The sequence below is a fragment of the Condylostylus longicornis genome, unplaced genomic scaffold (assembly GCF_029603195.1).
Source record: "Condylostylus longicornis isolate FDR11 unplaced genomic scaffold, ASM2960319v2 ptg000106l, whole genome shotgun sequence".
NCBI lineage: Eukaryota > Metazoa > Arthropoda > Insecta > Diptera > Dolichopodidae > Condylostylus > Condylostylus longicornis.
In genome coordinates this window covers 523,344-545,571 of record NW_026578074.1, presented here as the reverse complement: position 1 = coordinate 545,571, position 22,228 = coordinate 523,344, and the positions used below count along the sequence as shown (strand labels likewise).

The 22,228-nt window shown below is 23.3% G+C and overlaps 2 protein-coding genes across 7 annotated transcripts in view; one reads left to right on the top strand and one right to left on the bottom strand.

The window, feature by feature from the left end:
* LOC129614180 (putative uncharacterized protein DDB_G0291812) overlaps positions 1 to 22,228 on the bottom strand; it is a 31,856-nt gene that overhangs the window by 475 nt on the left and 9,153 nt on the right. For 2 of the 6 annotated variants that reach the window (XM_055528603.1, XM_055528602.1), the window contains exons 2-4: positions 7,804 to 9,438; positions 3,674 to 3,895; positions 1,485 to 3,363 (exon numbers count right to left, since the gene is read on the bottom strand). In XM_055528603.1, coding sequence (XP_055384578.1) covers positions 2,711 to 3,363; positions 3,674 to 3,895; positions 7,804 to 9,409 — 2,481 coding nt within the window. In that variant the 5' untranslated portion in view covers positions 9,410 to 9,438 and the 3' untranslated portion in view covers positions 1,485 to 2,710. Of the gene's footprint in view, positions 1 to 3; positions 309 to 1,484; positions 3,364 to 3,673; positions 3,896 to 7,803; positions 9,439 to 22,228 lie in introns of those variants that run through there. The other 4 variants (XM_055528606.1, XM_055528605.1, XM_055528604.1 and 1 more) reach the window with 4 other exon arrangements.
* On the top strand, positions 10,406 to 11,968 carry LOC129614182 (argininosuccinate synthase). Its single transcript, XM_055528608.1, has 2 exons — positions 10,406 to 10,901; positions 11,016 to 11,968. The coding sequence occupies exons 1-2, from the start codon at positions 10,488 to 10,490 to the stop codon at positions 11,829 to 11,831; spliced, it is 1,230 nt and encodes a 409-aa protein (XP_055384583.1). The 5' UTR covers positions 10,406 to 10,487; the 3' UTR covers positions 11,832 to 11,968.

Here is a 22,228-nt window from a genome sequence, read left to right as displayed (position 1 = left end):
GTGAAAACTGTTTTGAAAATAAGTTGCTTGAAATTTTAAATTTTTAAGGGGATAAAACTTAATTTTAAAAAAAATGTTACAGTAAAATTATTGTAGTAAAATATAAAACACAAATAAAATCTCAATTAAATAAAAATTAGGAAAAAAAATTAAAAGTGTTAAATAAAAAAATATTTGTGCATATATAATAATTATGTAATTGGGTAGTTAAAGGAAAAATATTAAAATGTAAAAATTAAACTCATGCTTACTATTTTCTCCTTGTGATAAATGAATATGAATGTTCTCATGTGTAGAAACCATTGAATCTATGTATGTTTTTTATACACATTATGTTTGTTTGTTTTGAAAAATAAAAAAATAAACATAATTATCATAAAAAGAACAATAATTTATTTTTTAAAAAAATAAAAAAAGGCTATCATATATGTGAGTATGGTTGTACAAAAAATTTTTAAAATTTGAGTTTCATGAAAATTTAAGAAATTTCCTATTTTAATAATTCATTTTTTCAATTGTTTTTATTTTTAGATTATTCGACATTATTTAGTATTTTTTATGTATTAGATCAATTTTAATTTAAAATTATATATTTGATTAAAAAGTTTTCAATTATCAAATCAGACAATGTATTCGCTCGTACATTAAAAAATCTAAAAGTTAAAACTTCATTAAAAATTTTTTCAAAATTCAATTTACATATTATGCACATATTTTAATTTGTTCTTCTGTTTTTTTCTTGGCTTTCAACTTTTTGAACTTGTTTTAAAATCGCCAATTTTATTTGAATTAAATAAAAATATCTTTTGCCAAATTGGTCTTGAAATTAAATTGTTCAACCATTATTCATAAATGTTAAAATTATGATGTATATTAGGATGTATTAATATTTTTGCACTTTATTATACTAACAAAAAAAAAAGCTAAAATATGGGTTAAAAAGCAAAATGGATAAAAGGTAAAAACGATAAGAATAAATGAAAATTTTAAATTTTATTTAAAATACAACATTTTAATCGTACACATAGTATTAAATTATAATCAATTTAATATTAGATTGTATTATATATATATGTATATATTAATATTATATACTATTTACTAATTTTTTTTTTAGATTAGAGCAAATAAATTTATATAAATATTAACGAAATCAATACATTTGCTTTATTTTTTATTTCTCTTACATTAATATTATATAAGTTAACATAATTTTCAACTTGTTATTTTAATCATATGCATTTAAATAGAAGTATTCGTTTGAAAATAATTAAAAATCTTAATTTAGTTTAAAGCTTAATTATAATAAAATTTTAATTATATAATTTTGTATTTAATTATAAATTATTTAATAATTATTTTATATTTAAAGACAAATCAATAATTTTAATTCATTCAAACAAAAACTTCAATTTTTTAAGCATAAGACGTATGGTTTACAAATTCGTATTTTGTATTATGAAAGATTTTATGCTTTAAGTAATTTTACGGTTTCATTTTTTTTAATATTTAATTAAATTTACAAATAATTAACATGCAATTTTTTTTTAAATATTTTCAACTTTACTTTCTTTGTTTATGCTAGTTAAACTATTTAATTATTTATTTGATTAATATCACATAATGATTTTCAGAGATGATGTTCATTAATTATATGTTATATTATATTATTTATATTATATTATATATTATTTAATATATTTGATATTGAATTGAACTTTATTTTCAGTAAGCAGCTTAGTTATATAATTACAAATTTTTTGTCGCATTGGAAATTGTTTGCTCTTGTTTTTCTAAAGTTCACTTAGTGTATATTTTTTAATAGTTATAGTAATTGGACGGTAAAATTAGAATTCTTGATTTTATGCATAATTTTCAAAAAATTATGCATAAACGACATGAGGAAAATAGAATAGATTTCAATTGTGTAAAAATAATAAAATATTATTGTCAAAACAATTTTAAGTTAAAAATTAATATTACTTTTTTTACATTCTTAAACTGTTCTGGTCTAAATTTAAATTTAGAACTAATTTGAAATAATTTTTTAAAAACTGTTTAGAGCCTTAGTTTAGAGAAGGACAAATAATACATGAATTACATTTTTTACAAAACTTCTAAAATATATTCAGACCATCCGTGTCGCTATATTTGCAATAATTGTTTTCAACAGCAGTTTTACAATATGAAAAAAAATGTTGCTTTATATTTTTCTAATTGTTTTATGGGCACTTTTTCTAATAGTTAATTTTCACATACTGGAAATTGTGAAAACAATATAATAATTTTTCCCAATTTATTTAAAAACTTGCTTATTGCTATATTTTACAATATTATATCACAAAATTATTAAATGTTTTTATGAAAAAAAAGAAAATGCATATTAATTTATTGCTACTATATAAATTCAATTTTAAACAAAAAAACCTGCAAATGAATGATTTTGCTTCTAATATTCGCTGTAATTAAACTTTGCTTAATTGTCATTAATGTGAATAAGAAAATAAATGTAAGAATCTTCAAAAAAATTCTTTACCAATTTATTGTAAATTTATTTAGTGCTTTTAAAAGATTTATTCATTTGTTTAGAATTTTTTTATGTTGATTTTCTGAATAAAATGCATATTTTATATTAAAAATTAAAAATAAATTTGACAAAAAAAATAATAATGAACTAAAAGTAAATTCAAATAAAACTATTTAATTTTTGTTATAAGCAATTATAAGCAGTTGATGGCAGATTATTATTTTCAAAACTGGTATTATCAACAAATGCTGCAGAATTAGTTGATATTGTGGTTGATGTTGTTGTTGCCGTCATTGTTGTTGTTAATGGTGGTATCGTTGAAACATTTAACGTACCACCTATAATATTATTATTGTTGTTAATATTAGGCAAATTATTATTATTACTATTAATAAAGCTCATATGATAATTATGATTACTATTATTATAATTAACTAAATTATGATTTGAAATAGCATTTAATGTACCAGGAATTTCTCTATCGTAGTCACAATTTTCACATCTAATCATTAATGGATTATTTAGGAATGTACAATGTTTGCAAGACCACTGTGGACCATCTTCATCAGTTAAATTTTGTATGTTTGTTGTTGCTGTATTATAACCCAAATTTGTTGGTGCTGATGTAGATAAATTTCTTCCAGCGTTTATGTTTGATGATAAGAACGACGATGACGTGAGTGACATCGATGATGGAGAATTCATCATAGTTTCATTATTAGCTGATTGTAAACTCGTTATATGTGTTAACCGTGGTGGTGGTGGTCGCGGTGGCCTTTGTCTTATTTGACTACTACTGTTATTATATTCATTTGCAATTGATAAATTTTGTTGACCTAAAAATATACAATTTCATTTAATTATATTTCATTTCATGATTTAATATTTTCATATGATTTAAATGTATGACGTTTGTTTTGTAAATATTAATTTACATAAATAATAAGTTCAAACAAAATATGTGACATATCTTCCAAAAAAGAATTTTACATATTTTAAATTGAACTTGCGGAGGTTTACATATTATATGTATGTTATTTCAGGATACATTTTGTTGACTAGTATATTTGTAATATTAGTAAAGTATTTATGCAAAATAATATGTGTATGTATTTAATTTCATAGTTACGTATATTTTTTACTTACCAACTAATCTTTTTGAATTTTCAATTTCATTAAAAAGATGCTCACAATTACTACGCAGAATTTCAATATCATAATCCAGTCTTTCAGATTCACCAGGGGTTTCTGGTGATTTTAAAATATGTATTTCCTCTTGAACTTGTTGCAACTTTTTACGATTTTTTTCAATTGCTTTTATTAATTGCTCCTTTCGAACTTTTTGACGTTCAACTAATTGAAGTTTTACTAAAAATAAAAAATGATATAAATGTATACATGTATTAATATTTGGTATTATTTCTTGTATTCTAAAATGAATTTACATAAAATCATAGTCATAATTAAAAAAAAGAGCAAAATAGTTTTGAGTTCTTCTCCTTTTGTAGAAAGATTTATATTAGCAAATATGTAGAAATTAAAGCTTATTTTGACTGATAAAAACAAAGTATATATTTCATAATAAAATTCAATAAAATCAATTTGCAGTCTTTGAATATAATACGATTAGATAAAAATATTATCAACGTTTATTAATTTTGCTGTATTAATATTAACAATACCTTTAAAAAAAGTGTTACCGTGTATTAATTTTCGAAAGATAGCAAATACATACATAATATGTATACACGCTTATTATACATGTATGGACATAATGTAAAATTACCAAAATTTCGTCATTCATAAATTTTCTTGCAGTAAAACTGAACTTCAAAATGTTGCTTGTACACGTGTATGTATGTGTATGTAACTGACGTCTATATTATATTGCCTAGTTTAGCGACAGTTTTAAAGAGGATTATGAAAATGCCTTTTAAACACTTCTTTATAATTTTAGGAAAGTGAGTAAGCTTATAGTTAACATATCTAAAAAAATGAAAACGAGTTTCGCTTTGTACTGAATTCTTTGTGTTAATTTTGACAACAATCACAACTCAAATATTAATAAACGTAAAATCGGACATAATTTCGATTTTCGAATCCTAATCTTTCCATAAAATTTGTAAGTTCATTGTTTTAATACCACGAAGTCAAATGTTCAATTTCAATAATTATTGATAAATAACAAGTACCGCACATACGAGTATGTATTCCAGAGAACGAACCATAATTCAGTTTTTTATAACAGAGTCACAAAAAATATACAAAGTGTTACTGTAATGATTTAAAAATTTACAGTACATTAAAAATTAAAAACACAGTTGATCAATTTGTGTAACACTTTAGAATATTTTACAAAAATGCAATTCTCTTTTTATATTGCAATACATATTGAGATTTTACATAAAATTTTTATTTCAACATAATTTGATTTATAAATATTTAATATTTTAACAAAAGACTTTTACTTAATTTTTTTCTACTGCTTTAAGGTTTTTTTTCCGCTAATGGCAGCAAAATCATAGATCGTAGAGTTCAAATTTATCCTTTAAATTTTTATTAAATTATTTAAATGCAGTATAATATGTAAGTACATACACATATTATACGTAGTGTAAAATTTTTACTAATCAATAATGATCGGTGAACTCAATTTTTTCCCTGAACTTGAATATTTATGTTTTTGAACGTGTGTGTTTATTGGTTAGTTTTTTTTTGTTTTTATCGTTGTTATTATATTTTCCTTTTCTTTCTTTGTTTTATGTGGGTGAAATATAATAGGGTAGGTCGGTCCATAGATTTTTATTAAATTATTAAAAATAGAAATAAGTTGTTATAAATTTACGAAAACATAAAAACAATATTTTTAATGATTATGGATTATATTTAAAAAAATTTGCAATATTTGTTTAACGTTGTCTAAATGGAAAAAGAAAAAATAATTAAATTATCAATTCCAAATTTGTAAACCTTCCTTTTCTATGTGAAATAGATTAGAACAATAATTCTAGCATATTTCTATTATTGGCATGTTATGAATTTTCAAAAGTTTTATTAATTGAACCAGTATATGCGAATTTTATTTTTTTTATCTTATATAAGTATTCGTATTTAACCTTGTAATGTGATGAAGTACCTACTTAGTTTGATAATATGCATTTTTTTATAAAATTTATAATTTGTAACAATTTCTGTATTCACAAATGAAAATTTCTGTTGTAAATTTTATGAAATGAACTAGTTTAACGAAATTATAAAAGTCATACAAATTTTTTTTATATAACATGTATAAGTATTAGATTTTTAAACTTTTATTTTTTATTTTTTTTTGTGAAAATTTGTAAAAGTTGAGTAGATAATTATTATTTATTGTATATTTGGACATAAAATAATATATATGTATGTACAAACAAAAATACATTTAAAATTAAATTTTTTTTTACAAACTTATTCATTATTTTATCAAAAGAAAAGCCTTCGCCATGTTGTAGTGACATTTCTATTTACTACAAAATAACATGAAAGAGCAAAAATTTTAGACAGAATTCCAAAATATTTTTAGAAAACTATAAAACTTTATATATAGAACATATATGCATACATATATATTTTTGGTTTTATTTTAAATACACCCTAACCTATAACGTTGTTTATTTTCCTGTGTGACGTCATTAATTTTATAAATTGCATTCTTTTAAACTATTTTTAGCATAAACAGAAAAAGAAAACAAATTTTCTCTTTTAAATAACATAAAAATGTTAAAAATAAAATTTTCATTATACTCTTTTGTTATTTTTCGTTTATTTTTAAATAATATATAAAATTAGTTTTTTTGAATGAAAAGTTAAAAAAAAATTCTTTTTCTTGTTTTCAATTTTAATAATTATTTTTTGATGTTTATGCTTTTTATATTTAAGTTTAACATAATGTTAAATATAATAAACAGTTTTGTAATATACAATTTTATTGATCTATCACTATCATAGTATCGTACAAACATAAACAAAATATAATCATAGTATTTTTTACAAAAATTCAATCTAGAAATTAAAATATGTAAACGAATTTATTTTCACTACTAAATAAACGGTATTAGTATTGCAAGTTATTCAGTAATACAATCTTTAATGTCAATAATTGTGGCAGACACAGCTTTCGCTAGAACTAAAATAAAATTGAAGACTCCAACGCATTTATCTTTAACATATTGTTGCTTTAAACATTTTATGACAATAATGTGATTTTGAATTTTGAAGAGAAAAGCGAGCAAAAATTTGTGCCACCAGTTGCGAAACATAATTACGAGTTACAGAGAATTTAATTTGTCTCTAAAACTGAAGTTCGTAAAAAAATGAAGGCAAGAGAATTTCAATAACAAAGTACATTTAAGACTTCAAATATGATTTTCAACAATATTCGCTCAAATTTATTTAAGTTCTGAAGGTAACGAGGAGCGGTTCTCTTTGAGTTTTTCTTTGTTTCTTTTAGAGAAAAAGAATGATTAACGATATGTTAATAAATTGGGTTTCCTATTATAAAATGTGAATGTGTAATGAACTCAATGTTCGGACGTCTAGCCAAAATTTTGTTAACGCATAAAATTTCATATCTTGATTGAAGATTCATTCTTGATTAAAGCATGAAGCGAAAACACACTTATATGAATATACTTATAATCGGTAAGTTTGTGTCAAATATTTTTAATTAGACACATAAATTCTTCGAAATTAACTGTAATCGACACTTCTGCTTGTATTTAAACCTATTTTCGCAATTGTGTAAATGTAGTATATTATAGACGTTAAAATATTGAATGGAATAATTTTGTATGTACATATTACATTAAAATTATCTATATGAAATACATAAGAAAATTTTCTCGTCATAGCTACTGAAACAAAAAACTCATCGCATAATACGCGAAACGTTATAACATAACTGCAGTTAAATATTTTTTGTAAATTTCTTAATATTCCATTTTTAATTCGTTAAACATTAATATTTATGTGTCTATAAACATTTATATAACATTTACGATAAAAATACAAATAAATATTGGATAATTTTTAAAATTAAAATTTTTGGGAATCGAATTTGAAAGTAAATTAAGCAATAAATCACTTATAATCAAATTTATGACGATCTAACACCTTAACGAAAATGTATTTCAAATATTTAGTATTACAAAAGGTTCAAATATAACTAACATTGTACTTTCACTAGATTTAATCAACTAAAATATCAATTATAATATTTTTTCTAATTTAACACTCACCATTATTTTTTTGTTTATCTCTTAAAGGTGAATCAATTACAACATTTTTATTAAATTTATCACAAGTACTTTGCATTATATTTTTATAGAAATTTTGTTCTGAGGTCGCTGGTCTCAGCATATTTGGTGGTTGATTATTTCGAAATTCTTCTTCAGAATGTGGTATTGGTTTCATAGGAAAACTTTTTGGCCTTATGCTACTTGCCCGAAATACACCGCCTTCTGCATTAACGCTTATATGAAAATTTTTTTGTACCCCCAGTCCAGCATCAAAACTTGAACTAGAATACGATAAACCTGGGCCAGCTGTGATATCGATCGGAGATTGTGGAGTATTGGTTGGTTTACGTAATGTTAAATTTAATGATGTATAGCTTCGTTGCGATGGAGTAGAAGAAGGATTATTATTTTGTATCATAAAATCACGAGTGTATGGTGGTTCAGGTTGAAGTGTAATAGATGTTATCCTTCTTGGTATTTGTGGCTGAGCATTTTGTCCAATAGTTGTTGTTGCCGCTATCGTTGACATTCTTGAACGCTCTGATGTTGGTGATAAAGAAATATTAACTGAAATTTCAGATTCAGTTGAATCCGAGAATGGACTTTGTATTGACGAGCTGTAACTATGATCGAAATTTGGAAAATTTTGCTGATTTATTAAATTTTTTTGAGATATTGATGTTGTTGTAGGTGTGGTAGTATTTTGAGACGACGAAGAACTTAACGGTGTTAGATTATCACCCGATGGTGACATAATTGAGACTGGTGGTGCTGGAGCCTTGCGAACTGGTTTAAGTTGAACATTATTTGTCTTATTAGTTGCGGACTCTTGAGCCTTATTTTGTTGAAATCGATAATCATTTGTAATTGGTTCACGAAACTTTAATGTTGTAGGTCGTTGTGGTTGCGATGGAGGTAAAATATTTGTTCTATTATCAATTATAGATGTGACTGTGTCCGCGCAAGTATTAGAACTTTTTTGTACAGACTGTTGTTTACTATTAAAACTATTTTTTGTAAGATCACAATTTATATTTTTTAAATTAATTTGGGGAGCAGGAGCTGGCCGAATCGGTTTAAGAACCTTATTACTATTATTTGAGTTAACATTCAAATGAGGTTGTTTATCAACATTATCATTTGAAAAATTTGTTTCATTTACAGCATTTACGTTTTCCTGCTGTACAAATTGTATTGGTACTGACTGAATATTATTTGGACTTTGTTGAATACGAAGTGCATTTGAAGGATAAGATTGTGATGTTGTTGAATATAAATTTAACTCATTTTGTAAGCTTCTTATGCAATTTTCACGATCGTGACAATTGCTTATAACACATTGATTAACGATATTATCAGGTACAGTTGGAAATTTTTGTTTCATTTCATGAAATAAGTGCATTATACTTATATTTGTACAAGAGCAATCGTTTTTGCTTGCAATTTTTGGACATCGACTTTGTTGTTTTGGTTGATCTTTTAACAAAGAAGTATTTGGTGTATTATTATAACTTGAATTTATTATTGTGGATGAGTTCTCTTCCTCTTCTTCTTCTTCGTTATTCGATAACTTTAATTCCGGCGGCCTTGAAGGTCTAGCCGCCATTTTTTGCCATCATACAAGGAATTTGTAACCTGAAAAATTTGATATTCGTTATAAATACTTAAATCAATTTTATATAACTGTTTTGAAATATGAAATATTTGATTGCATTAAAATAAAATTTGATTTTTAAGCTTTTAAATAATTTTCGGGTTCTTATAGTTCTCATAATTTTTTTGCTCTGCAACCTAAATTGTGTCAACAGTATGAAGCTGAAAAACATCTAATTATTTTTTTTTTTTCTCACAATTGAGAAGAGCCTTATCAAGTTATACTGTAATACTACTGAATACTGAAATAACTTACTTTTTTATGATACTCATTTTAAGACTGTGAATTAAAGACCATTTATTTTATATTATATACATATATAATTATCTTTTTATTCCAGAAGTAAGGTAAAATTTACGTGTGAGGTAAAATAGTTTACGTTAATGTAACAATAAAATATAAAAAATTTGCAGCTTTACTGTTCGAACTTTTTTCGGTTTTTATTAAATAGTTTTAATCCTTATACATACATATATTTACAAAAGAAGTTTGCATAAGACGTTACAGTTTTTTGATATCTGTAACAACAACTAATTAGATGCTCTTACTAGATTCTTCAGTTTTTTCTAACTAATTCACTCCATTGAAATCCCTAAAATAATATACCAAAACAGTGGGTAAAATTTACCTCATATAAATTTAATGCATTTTTTTTGTCTATTAGGTAAATATACAAATCAGATATGGGAATCTGAGCCTTATATAACTTTATAAACATTATTATTAGTAGATTGACAAATTGTCACTTTATTATAGCGGGATATCGCACATAATATTTATAATATTTAATAAATATATGAATTTGTGTAATCTTAAAAAACTGATGAAAAATTAACATATAGAAGTGGAATACAAGTCTATAAAAAGGTTAACTGTGTTAACTGAGATAACACTAATAACATTAAATTGAACATGCTTATTAAAATTAAATTCTAAAATTAATTCAGTCTAATTGCAACGTCACATGTAGTAGCTCAAAGCTAAAACTACTAATTTTATGTTTTTGTAATCAAATTAAAACAAAACCAAAATGGCTGAAAAAGTAGTATTAGCCTATTCTGGTGGTTTAGATACAAGTTGTATATTGAAATGGCTTCTAGAAAAAGGTTATGAGGTATATTGTTTTATGGCTGATGTCGGTCAAAATGAGAATTTTTTGGTTGCTGTAGAAAAAGCTCTAAAAATTGGCGCAAAAGATGTTATTATTTCTGATATAAAATCTGATTTTGTTAATAATTATATATGGCCGGCAATACAAATGGGTTTGATATATGAAGAACGTTATTTATTGGGTACATCATTGGCAAGACCTTGTATTGCAACTGAATTAATTAAAATTGCAAAAAAATTAGATGCCAAATACATTTCACATGGTGCAACTGGAAAAGGAAATGATCAAGTTCGTTTTGAAATTTGCTCAATGGCTTTACATCCAGAAATAAAAGTAAGTAAAAAACAAGATACTATAGAAATGTTTGTCATATTTAATGTTATTTTGTTTGATTTAATGTTTCACATAAATAGATAAATTTATTAATATTATTTTTAAAATTGGTAGATAATTGCGCCATGGCGTGATGAGGAATTTTGCAAAAAGTTTCAAGGTCGTAAAGATTTATTGGACTATGCTAAAAAACATAATATTCCAGTTAGTGCAACACCAAAAGAACCATGGAGTACGGACGCAAATATAATGCATATCAGTTATGAATCTGGTATATTAGAAAATCCTAAAACTGTTGCACCAGATCATTTATACGAAATGACAAAAAATTTCTCTGAGACACCAAACTATCCATATCATCTTGAAATTCATTTTAATGTAGGTTTACCTACAAAAGTTAAAGACTTAAAATGGGGTAAAACATATGAAAACAATGTAGAAATATTAAAGTTTTTAAATGAAATTGGTGGTACTTATGGAATCGGAAGAATTGATATTGTTGAAAATCGTTATGTTGGCTTAAAATCACGTGGTATTTATGAAACTCCTGGAGCTAGTATATTATTCAAAGCTCATCAAGATTTAGAATTATTTTGTTTAGATCGTGAAGTTTATCGTTTAAAATCGTATTTGCGTGATCGTATGGCCGATTATGTTTATAACGGTTACTGGTTCAGTCCAGAAGCTGATTATACAAAAAATTGTTTGAAACTTTCACAAAAAACTGTTGACGGAGTTGTTGTTATTGAATTACGATCAGGTTTTTGCCGAGTTATTGCACGTGAATCTAAAAAATCATTGTATAATCAAGAATTAGTTTCAATGGATGTTCATGGTAATTACAAATCAGAAGATGCAACAGGATTTATAAATATAAATGCTGTACGTATAAAGCAATACTATAAAACATTTCATAATGATGATAATTAAGTTCAATTTTTGATAAAATAAATATATAAAATAATTTGTGGAACTGATTTTTGAAATAAATCTTTTACTAATAAAATTTCAACTACCTATTTACTAAATATTTTCGCTATTTGAGTTCCTATTGATTTATTTCTCATTTTAACAAATTTAGTAATTAAACACAGAAACTTTATTTACAAAGATTTTTATCAACATACAACAGCTGAAAGTATAACTAATAAAAATCTGAACTTTTGAAATAGAAAAATTTCTACATTTAATTTTTGACGACTATTTCGTTTTTGACTCCAGAAAAAGAATACACGAATCACGCCCTATGAAATACAAGCTCTAAAAAAAGAAATATTAATATTTCAGAGAGGTTATATATTATTTTGACACTTTAAAATTGCAAAGTCATTATAGGGCAGCATCACCTCTATTTTGCATATTTTTAAAATAAGAGCTTTCAGATTTTAAAAATTATTTTATTTGATCAGGGTGACATCTGACTACTCTGAATCTGATTAGATCCAGTAAGAATGTTCCCTATAGAATAAGGAAAAATAGGCTATAATTTAAAATTTTATTAAGTATAAACTTTTATAGCAGAGTAACAATTAAGAAAAATGCTTTTTTTCTGAAAATCTTTAACAAACCTTTAAGATTCTAAAACAAAAATTTTAAAGATTTTAATATGGCCTTTCAAACAAAAAAAAAATTTTTTTCGTAAATTTTAAAAAAAATAACTTCTTATAATTTTATTATAAAATACATTAAATTCTTATAATATTCCTACATATGTATATAAGTATATAGATGTGCATACTTGAAGGAAACAATCGTTTCAAAAATAAATTATAGTTACTTAAATAAAACTGATATTGAATTGTAAAATACATTTAGAATTTATACAAAGAATTATAACAGTTTAATATAGTGTAATTTTTTTAAGAAAAAAATAAACAATCCAAAGGCGAAAAAATTATAACAATTGTCAAAATCCAGAATATTAATATGTCAGCAAAATCACTATAAAAAAATTATTTGTATCAGAGAGATTTTAAAAAATTACACGGAAAAATTTTAGTGTAGGCGCTTTTATATACATGTACATACTTTTTCAGCAGCTTTTATAAAACCTACTTAAGGTTGTATGGAATAACCAATTTTTTTTATATCTTTAAATTATTTGTATGTATATGTCAACTTTTGTGTTTTTTTTTTTTTTTAATTCTCTCAAAATGAAAATTATATTAAGAATTCAATGAACTTTCAATGGAAAAAAATTTTCTCCTTTAAGTTATTTACACACAACAAAAAAAAAAATCGTTAAATTCTTTTACATTATGACGTATGTTTATACATAAGTACATAATATAATATATTCATATTATACATATATGTATATATGAACACATATTTTTGTATATATTTTTGTATATACAGTAACAACCCTTTTAACGGGAACCATGTGTTGAAAAATTTCGTTTCGAATTCAGTGCAATGAGAGCAAAACTAAAACTATGAGATCCGAATTTATATACTGGAGAAAATTTGGGAAAAATAAATACAAAACATATGTACGTACTATTCGCTAAAATTGTGTTCAATTAAAATTTAATTTAATTTTTGAACTTTTTAGTTTAATTTTTTTTCTAATTTTGATAATTTTGAATCATATTATGTTAAAAAACAATATGTGAAGTAAAAATACAAAAAAACAAATTTGAACTTGTTTTGAGTTAAAATACGAAAATTTAGGTATTAATTTGTTTGTAAATATAAAGTTCCAGTAAAAAGGGATATTACTGTACCTGTATAATAAATATGCTTAAATTATTTTCGTAAATAAACTAACAATAAGTAAATATGTTTTGTACAATTCGCGAGAGTAATTACGAGTATATCAAAACATTTATCATTTTTAACAATTAGTTTTTGCAAATGTAGTAACAGATGCATTAAGTGCAAAAAAAACACAACTAATAAATGACAATCACTAGTGTTAGCAACAAAAACTGAAACTCATGATCCTAGCGTCAAAAAATACTGTAATACCTTTGCAAATTGTTCACAATTTAAATATTCAAATACATATGTACTTATGCGTGTATAAACAAAATGTTTTCCACAGTAATTTTTTTTTTAAAAACAACAAATAAAACCAATTTTATACGAGAATTCAGTTGAAAAGATTTTAATAATTAATACTTAAAATTATAAGAAAAAATTCCAAATTAGAAATTTTTTAATTTCAAGTAAAATTTAAATTATACAAGTTTACATAAGTAGATCGTTTTCAATAATAGATAAGAACTTGCGATAAGAGAACTTCAAATGAATATCATCAATTCATAATGAAAATTAATATTAATTGTATGTCAGTTGTGATTTGACAAACTACTGCATACTTTGTGGCGCAATGTAGCAAAAATTCGTATGCACTTATAGTAAAGTATTTATGTATATATATATATAGCTATATATATAGCTATATATCTATGCATATATAAATGTAATATAGCTTCACATGTTAATATAGATTTTAGACACATCTAAATTTAATTTAATTTATATTTATAAATACATATATTAAATATGTTTAAAATTTCGTGAATGATATTTTTTTCACTAGAAAATCAACTGAATCTTTATCATCATGAAAACTGGTCAAAAAAAAAATAATTCAGTGTTTTTTTATTGTTTGATTTGTTTCTGTTTTTCTTCAAACAAAACATACAAAATAAATACACATACATAAACATTAACAAGAATGTATGTTATGTATTTATGTACATAAGTATAATATGCAAAGAAACAAAAACAAAAGTAAAAAAAAAAAGCAAAGGAAAGTATTCTGTTGTTTTGCCTTTAAGAAAGCAAAAATTTAAAAATAGAAGTGACCTTGTGAATGAAAACTAATTATACAAATATTATACATACCGTATTTATATAAGAACAGTAACTGTCTATGAAAGTCGGAAAGGTATTTATTAAGTGTTCTTGATTTCCTACCATCCCCAAAAAAAGTGAACTTGTCACAAATCTTAACGAAGAATTCAAATAGCAAAAATAATAATTTGTTCAAATTTTACAAACAAATTTCACCAAAATCTTTTAATTCGTTACCTAATCTATCACAGTTCACATCATAAAATTTACTCCTAAAAATTTGTTTCATATCATAATAAACGCGTAAAATGGTTAAACTCTCCAGAAAATGCAAGTGTGAAGTAATAAGGGGAAGTGCTATTTCGATAGGTTCGGGAACGGCCTAACAATTTTATGTTCCTTTAATATTCTCAGTTTATATGTTAACTTTTTTCCCATAAGCATAAACCGTTCTTAATACTTTACCTTTGGAATTGATAAAGCGGCATATTATAATTTGACAAATACACAATTTTTATGCAAATTTAATTATACCTCACTGTATAATGAAATTTGGGTATAATTTAAAAACAATATACATACAAAATATATGTATGTATGTATATAATATTTTAAGAAGAAAAAATATAAAAATTCCTAAAATACCAATAAATTTAAAGCTGCGTTAAACATTTTTTTTTTTCATGCACATTAAGGAAGGTATTTACGAATATTATTAAAAATTTAAATAAGTGTATGGTATTAATATTTTATTGGTACAATTATTTAAATTTTTAATAACAAACTTTTTGTATAAAGCAATTATATTTTGGCGATTGTTGATTAATTACGAAAACATGTTTTCTGCATAAATTGGAAATAATTATTAAATTAACTTGGGATACTTAAGGACTATATGGTACTTTAATCTTTTTCTCACACTTTTATAACAAAAAAAAAAACATCTACAAATTTAATTGCTTCTAAGAGTCTTTAAACTCAACATGAAAATTTATTAATGGCACAGCAATGTTCTATATAGAGTTTTACGATTGCGTCATTCGGGTGAAATAGTTTAATATTCGCATAGCAGAGCAGTTTCTTATTCACACACTTAATTATAACTATGTGATCTTTCGTAAAAAAAAAACTATTTTTGCATTCATAAAAGAAAATTCAATTAAACATTATACATACACGTACTTAAGTGGGTATTAACTGCATGCTTTTACAATCTAATATATTCTATTAGATTGTAAAAGCATGAAATTTTACTGCGAAGTCTTTCATTAATAATTTATGACAAAAAAAAAACTATTGAATAAATTTTGTTTTGAATACGGAAGTATAAAGTTTTCCTCAAAAAAAAAATCCTAAAAAATCTCCCCCAAAATCTCAGAGTTAAAAAAAAAACCAAAATCAGGGAAACTTGTTCACGGTTTGTCATCTACTCAGCATAGTTAATAATCGTACAAAACTGTACATATATAAATAAATAAAAATATAAATAAATAAGTATAGTAAAATATTGTTAATAAAGAGATAGAAAGAGAGAGAAAGAGTTAAAACGCGAGAGAAAAACAAAAACGCAAAAGAAGAAATGGAGCAGCAGGAAAAAAAATTGACACAATTCACCTGTGCTTGATGGATTTGCTTTGTAGTGGGCGTTGTAGCTATTATTGTCGCGATGCTGTTTTCTATAAGCAAAAAAAAAATACAAAAATCTAATAAAAATAATGAAATAAGGTCTTAAATTTGTGTCAACAACAGTTATCTCTGTCGATTATAATGATTAAATAAATTAAAAGAAAAAAAATTTTGATCAATGTGTTCAAATTTTTCCCATTTGCAAAAGTTTTTTTTAATAGAATTGCCAATAGTTCTTGATTACGGCTTACTATTGATAGTATATACAATTTAAGCCTTATTTAAAATATTTTATATTAATCCTTTTACATCTTGTAATCGTTAGATCGAAGATAAGAATCGACGTAGAAATCATTTAATTCAAGGAAAATTAATAGAGACATAATTATTATAGAGGTAGTAACTATTCACTTACTCTATAACGTAAAAACTATGAGAGCAAAAGTTCAAATTGCTTAAGTTTAACTACAAGGTGTACACGTAGATATTTTAATGAAATTATTGCATAATCAATTGTTTTATTGAATTCTTATTGACCTTTAATTTAATTTTATTGAGCTGATCTTATTAATTCTCGCTATTTATTTACAATTTGATAGTAAAACAAAATAGATGCAAATAAATTTTATATAGGTTGATGAAAAACGAATTTATTGCATCACATTTAAAAATGTAGTAACCCAGTGAGTAATATTGTTATTACATAGATAGTTATATGCAACGCCTTTTTGGAAAGCAATCATTGATTATTTTTTTTGTTACAAACAATGTTATATCTCAATTATTTACAGTTTACAGTATTAATACTGTGTAACACGTATCAAACGCAAAACACTCACAACTAACAAAAATACAACAGAATTCCTGTACTAATTCCTGTATACATATGCATGCATCTTACTATAAGTACAAATTCTTCATATTTTTTGTATAAACGTTAAATCAAAATGTCTAGATATGTAAGTAAATGATTTCATTTCTTTTGATACAACAAAATAAATTTTATTCGGTTAAAATATTAAAAATAAAATAAAACAAAAAAAAAAAATTTTTTTTTTTTAGTTCACCCCTACATTTAAAATATTTAACGAAAATCTTCAATTTTTATTTAAATTTTTTCATTATTTTATTTTAAAATATTATTGAAAAGAAAAACCAAAAAGAAAAAATAAAATTAGCTTTGCAATAATGAACAATCAACACAAATTAGATAAAGAAAACAAAAAAAAAAAATTAAAAAATTTTTCACCTGCAATTTTGTTGCTTAATTTTTTTATGATTTTTTCCGTTTTTACTGGCATACATGTGAAATACATACATACGTATACATAATATATATATGAATGTCTATTGATTTGTGCATTTGATAAAATTTAAATTTTATTTTCAAATAAGAAAATTTCTTTGTTTCATAATTTAAAGAAATACTAAAGAGTTTTCCGTAAGTCTACATCGGAAATACTCTCTTACTTGACTGACCTAGGGCATAATTTAATTTAAAAAGTAAAAAATTACAAATGATTGCAATGTTAACTGGTTTTTAAATAAATGTTTAATGTAATATAATCGTTGTTCTCCAGATTTTTACTGGAATTCCTAAAATAAAAAAAAAAAAAGGCAACCGAATTGTTAATATAAATAAAAACAAATTTAGATCATGCACTAGAAATTCAGATAGAATATATTTTAGTCTAGTTAGATTAAATGAAACAATAACAATATCTGTTTCAAAATTAATGTCCTGGTATTCTGATACTAGTTACTAGATTTTCTCCGATACAAAAGTTTCTTTGTTTAAATTTCATAAATTTCATAAAATACTATGAATAAAATTAATTCATCTTAACATTTATAAAATAAAAACAAAAATTAAATTTTTTTTCATTTATTGTACCGAAAATTTGTTTATTTTTCCTCCCGAATTGCGGTTTTTCCATTTCTTTTTTTTTTTTTTTTATTTAATTTCCAGAGTTCATTTGTCACAAATTTATTTTTCATTCTGATATCATACTATATTCCGCGTATAATTTACAGCCACACGTTTATATTTATACATGTTCGAATACATATGATACCAACATTTAAAAATAAACTTATTATAAAGTATTCCACTTTGTTAAGGGTTGAATATACTTCAATGTGTATATTATTTTGAACAATTATATAAATTTGTAAACTTAATATGTATGCACTTATATGTATGTATATTTATGTATATTTAAATACATACATATAATATTATAGCTTGTTTAAAAAAGTGAGAATAAGAACATTGAACAAAAAGGGTGATTTAATATACTGTTAACTTGTTATCAAAACGCGATTTCATAACAAAACATAAAATTAAATATATATATATATATACATATATAATACATATATACATAGTTATTTATAACATACGTATCATGCACAACATAATAAAAATTTATTTTGAATAACGGAAATGCTTATACTCGTATGCATAGCAAAGTTGATAAAATTCTTTTATCATCAAATTTGTTTTTTAAAATTTATAGATTTAAGAAAACAATGAAGAAAAGATATTCCATACGTTTGCTTGCAAAAACTCTATTTCCTTACTGTTTTCAATTGTTAATGAAATTGCAAAAAAAAAATTGCTGTTATTCTCATAAACATCCTCTTTTATTCTCTTTTCTCAATTTAATTGTTTAAAAATTGGACACCTTAAGGTTTTTTAATTTTAAATTAAAAAATTGCACTGGAAAACATTGGGACCAAATATGGATCAAAAAGACGTGTGTTAAAATTTAAGTACCTTATTAATTTTAGTTTAAAATTAACCTTTGTTACAAATATAAATTTACGGATATATATGAATACATGGATGTATTTATGTATGTATAAACTTATTCATGTACATGTATATATTAAAATCTAAAATTTAGTTCTCTTAAACAAATAAAATAATCCCTGATATCCTCAAGAAAATAATTAATTAATAATGGAGTTTTCTGAAAGAGGCAACCTACAAGAATTTTTTTTTTTAATTTTCGCATTTTAAAAATTTGACTCATATTTTATTTCCATGTTGAAAATATTTATAAAAACCATATTTATATGCTTATACTGATATATATATATATATAAATATTAACTATGTGCTAATAATGTCCGTGTAGGTTTAAATGTATTTAATACGTACACGCATGCATATACTGATTTTCATTTTAATTTGTACACCTTAAATATTTTAAATTTAAAAATAATATAATGACAATTATTGCATATTCAATGGAATAATGAAAACAAATAGACATACTTGTACATATGTTTCATAATTTGTAATTTTACCAAATTATCGAAACAATGAACAGAATAGCAGTAGACCAAACCAAAATATTTATAATTTACTATAGGTACTCAAAAAAAATTTTAAATTTTGGATTGCTAAGTAATATTCTCTACGTCGTTTTTTTTTTAGTCTTCTCTGTTTAAACTAATTTAAAAACGATTTAAGGGTATCATATATCATAAAATCAGTAAAACATTTACTTATTAATTTTTGAAAATTTCATTATTTATACTTTGAAATCGAATTTTCAAACTAATTTTTTATACCTATAATAAGAAAATAATAATTTAGAGAGGATTTTGCATTACATTGTACAGTTACCAATTTAAAAGAGCAAAAAAAATTTTACTGAACCTATGTTTGCTTTAAAATCTAATTAGGAAAAAAAAAATATTTTATTAAATTTGACTTAGAATATTGCTGAATTACGGTAACTATAATGTAAAAGTAAAACGCTGGTAATTTTGAATAGCGAAACAAAAGGTTGAATCAAATATTTCTGTCTATATAATCAAGTATATGCTCTGAAAAAAGCTGTGATCTTTTATTTACTTTTTAATTGACATTATTTGTCTTCCTACTAATTACCTTTATATACCTACCAATAAAAAATTTTGAAAAACTTAATTTTTACTTTTACTTTTTAAGTTTTATGTACATTCATAAGTATAATAAAATGTTATAACAATGTGAAAATTATAAGATATTAGTGTAAAAGAGTACATTGCAATATTTTATAATTAAACAAAAAAAAAAAAAAAACATAAACGGAATATTATAAGAACTGTTGATTTTTCGTTTGTTTTTTGTTTTTCAAATATAATCTATAGTTGTGATCTGTATCTAATTTTGGCAACATTAAGTGGGTGGTTAAGCCAAAAAAATAATGAATGAATCTATCATTTCTTTCTCTTAGTGAAATTTATTTTTTTCTCATAAATTTAAAATGTATACCTACGTATACATATTTTATTTATACATGTGTTATGTTAAATTTACGTGTGTGTATACATGTGTATGTATGAACATGTTCATAATTATATATTCTTACTATTATATCTATATTATATACATTTTTATGTACATATAAAAATAATTGGTATTTAGCACGTACGGGGAAGAACGTATTGCAATTTATTTTAACAAAAATTCGTTCGTAAAAAATTATTTTTCTTTTAGTAAGTAAAAAAAGAATTTTTGTTTTTAAGCTTGTAAAATAATAATTTTAATCAAACTTGGTTTGCTCTCCCAAAATCAAAATTTAATTTCTAAATTATTTGATTTTAAATTTTTAATATTATACTTTTTCTTTCTTTTGTTCGTAATACAAAGACATTTACAACAATTTTTTACCACTAAAGATCTCTGTAAAGATTAATATTTTAAATACTTTTAATTCCTAAATTGTATATTACACTTCCAAATGAAAAAAAATCCGTGTTTTTCAAATGATTGACTATAATTGCTTAGATCAAATAAAAAAACAACAATTACAGTGCCACAACCCAAGAATTAACAGATTTTCGTCTACAAATTTGCTTCTTAAAAAAAATTCTTTTTGTCCCGATTTCTTTTTTTCTGAAAATCTGATAACCCTAGATTACAAATAACGCAAAGTATCCGACGTACATCTGATTGAATATTTGTGAATGAGAAATTAATAAATGTGAATGAATAAAGAAAAAAAAAATGAATAAATTTGTGAAAGTGTTTTAAAACTATGAAAAATAGCATAGACTTTAACTTATACAAGAAAATGGAGGTATTAAACAAAATTCTACACATTTTATTATAAACATTTTTTATTTTAACTAAATTTCGAATATCCTATCACAGGAATTTATCGACTACCAGATTTGACACATAAAAGGATGCTCACGTATATACATACGTATATGTACATAAGGCGAATCAATGCTTATACAAGTTAACTGTTATGAATCAGTTAAAGAACTCTTAACTTATTTTACATATTATTTTATCCTGGATATTTTATCTCCGAATTTTATTTAAAAGAAATGAGAAAAAAATATGTAATGAAAAAAGAGAAAATATGCATTTTTTTTTATTTGGACAAATTATTTACGCCTTCTTTATTTTTCTACTCCTTTGTTTCTTTTATGATTATAATACAAGGCGATTTAATATTTTTTTTTTTAAATCTTAAGAAGCTAAAAGTATGTAGAAAAAGACCTACTCATATTTGTTAGGTGCCAAAGATCATTCATTTTTCCTTTTCTTTTTTTTTCACCATTTTATTTTGCTACTTTTGTTTTATGCGCAATTTTTATAACTGAATCCACCTCTTCCAATGTTATATATAAAAAAAATTATAAGAACACCCGAAATGGTTGATTTTAATTATAAAAATAAAAAATAAATAAATAAACAAATAAAAAATATAATATGTATATATTTATGTACATATGTTTATAAAATATAATTATAATTTTTGCTATAAATTTGAAAAAAAAAAATGTCATTTTATATTTTTTTAAATATAAAACACACTTAATATAAGCAATATTATAAAATAATAATTTATTAATAAGCAAATATTATAAAATTGATTTATTATATT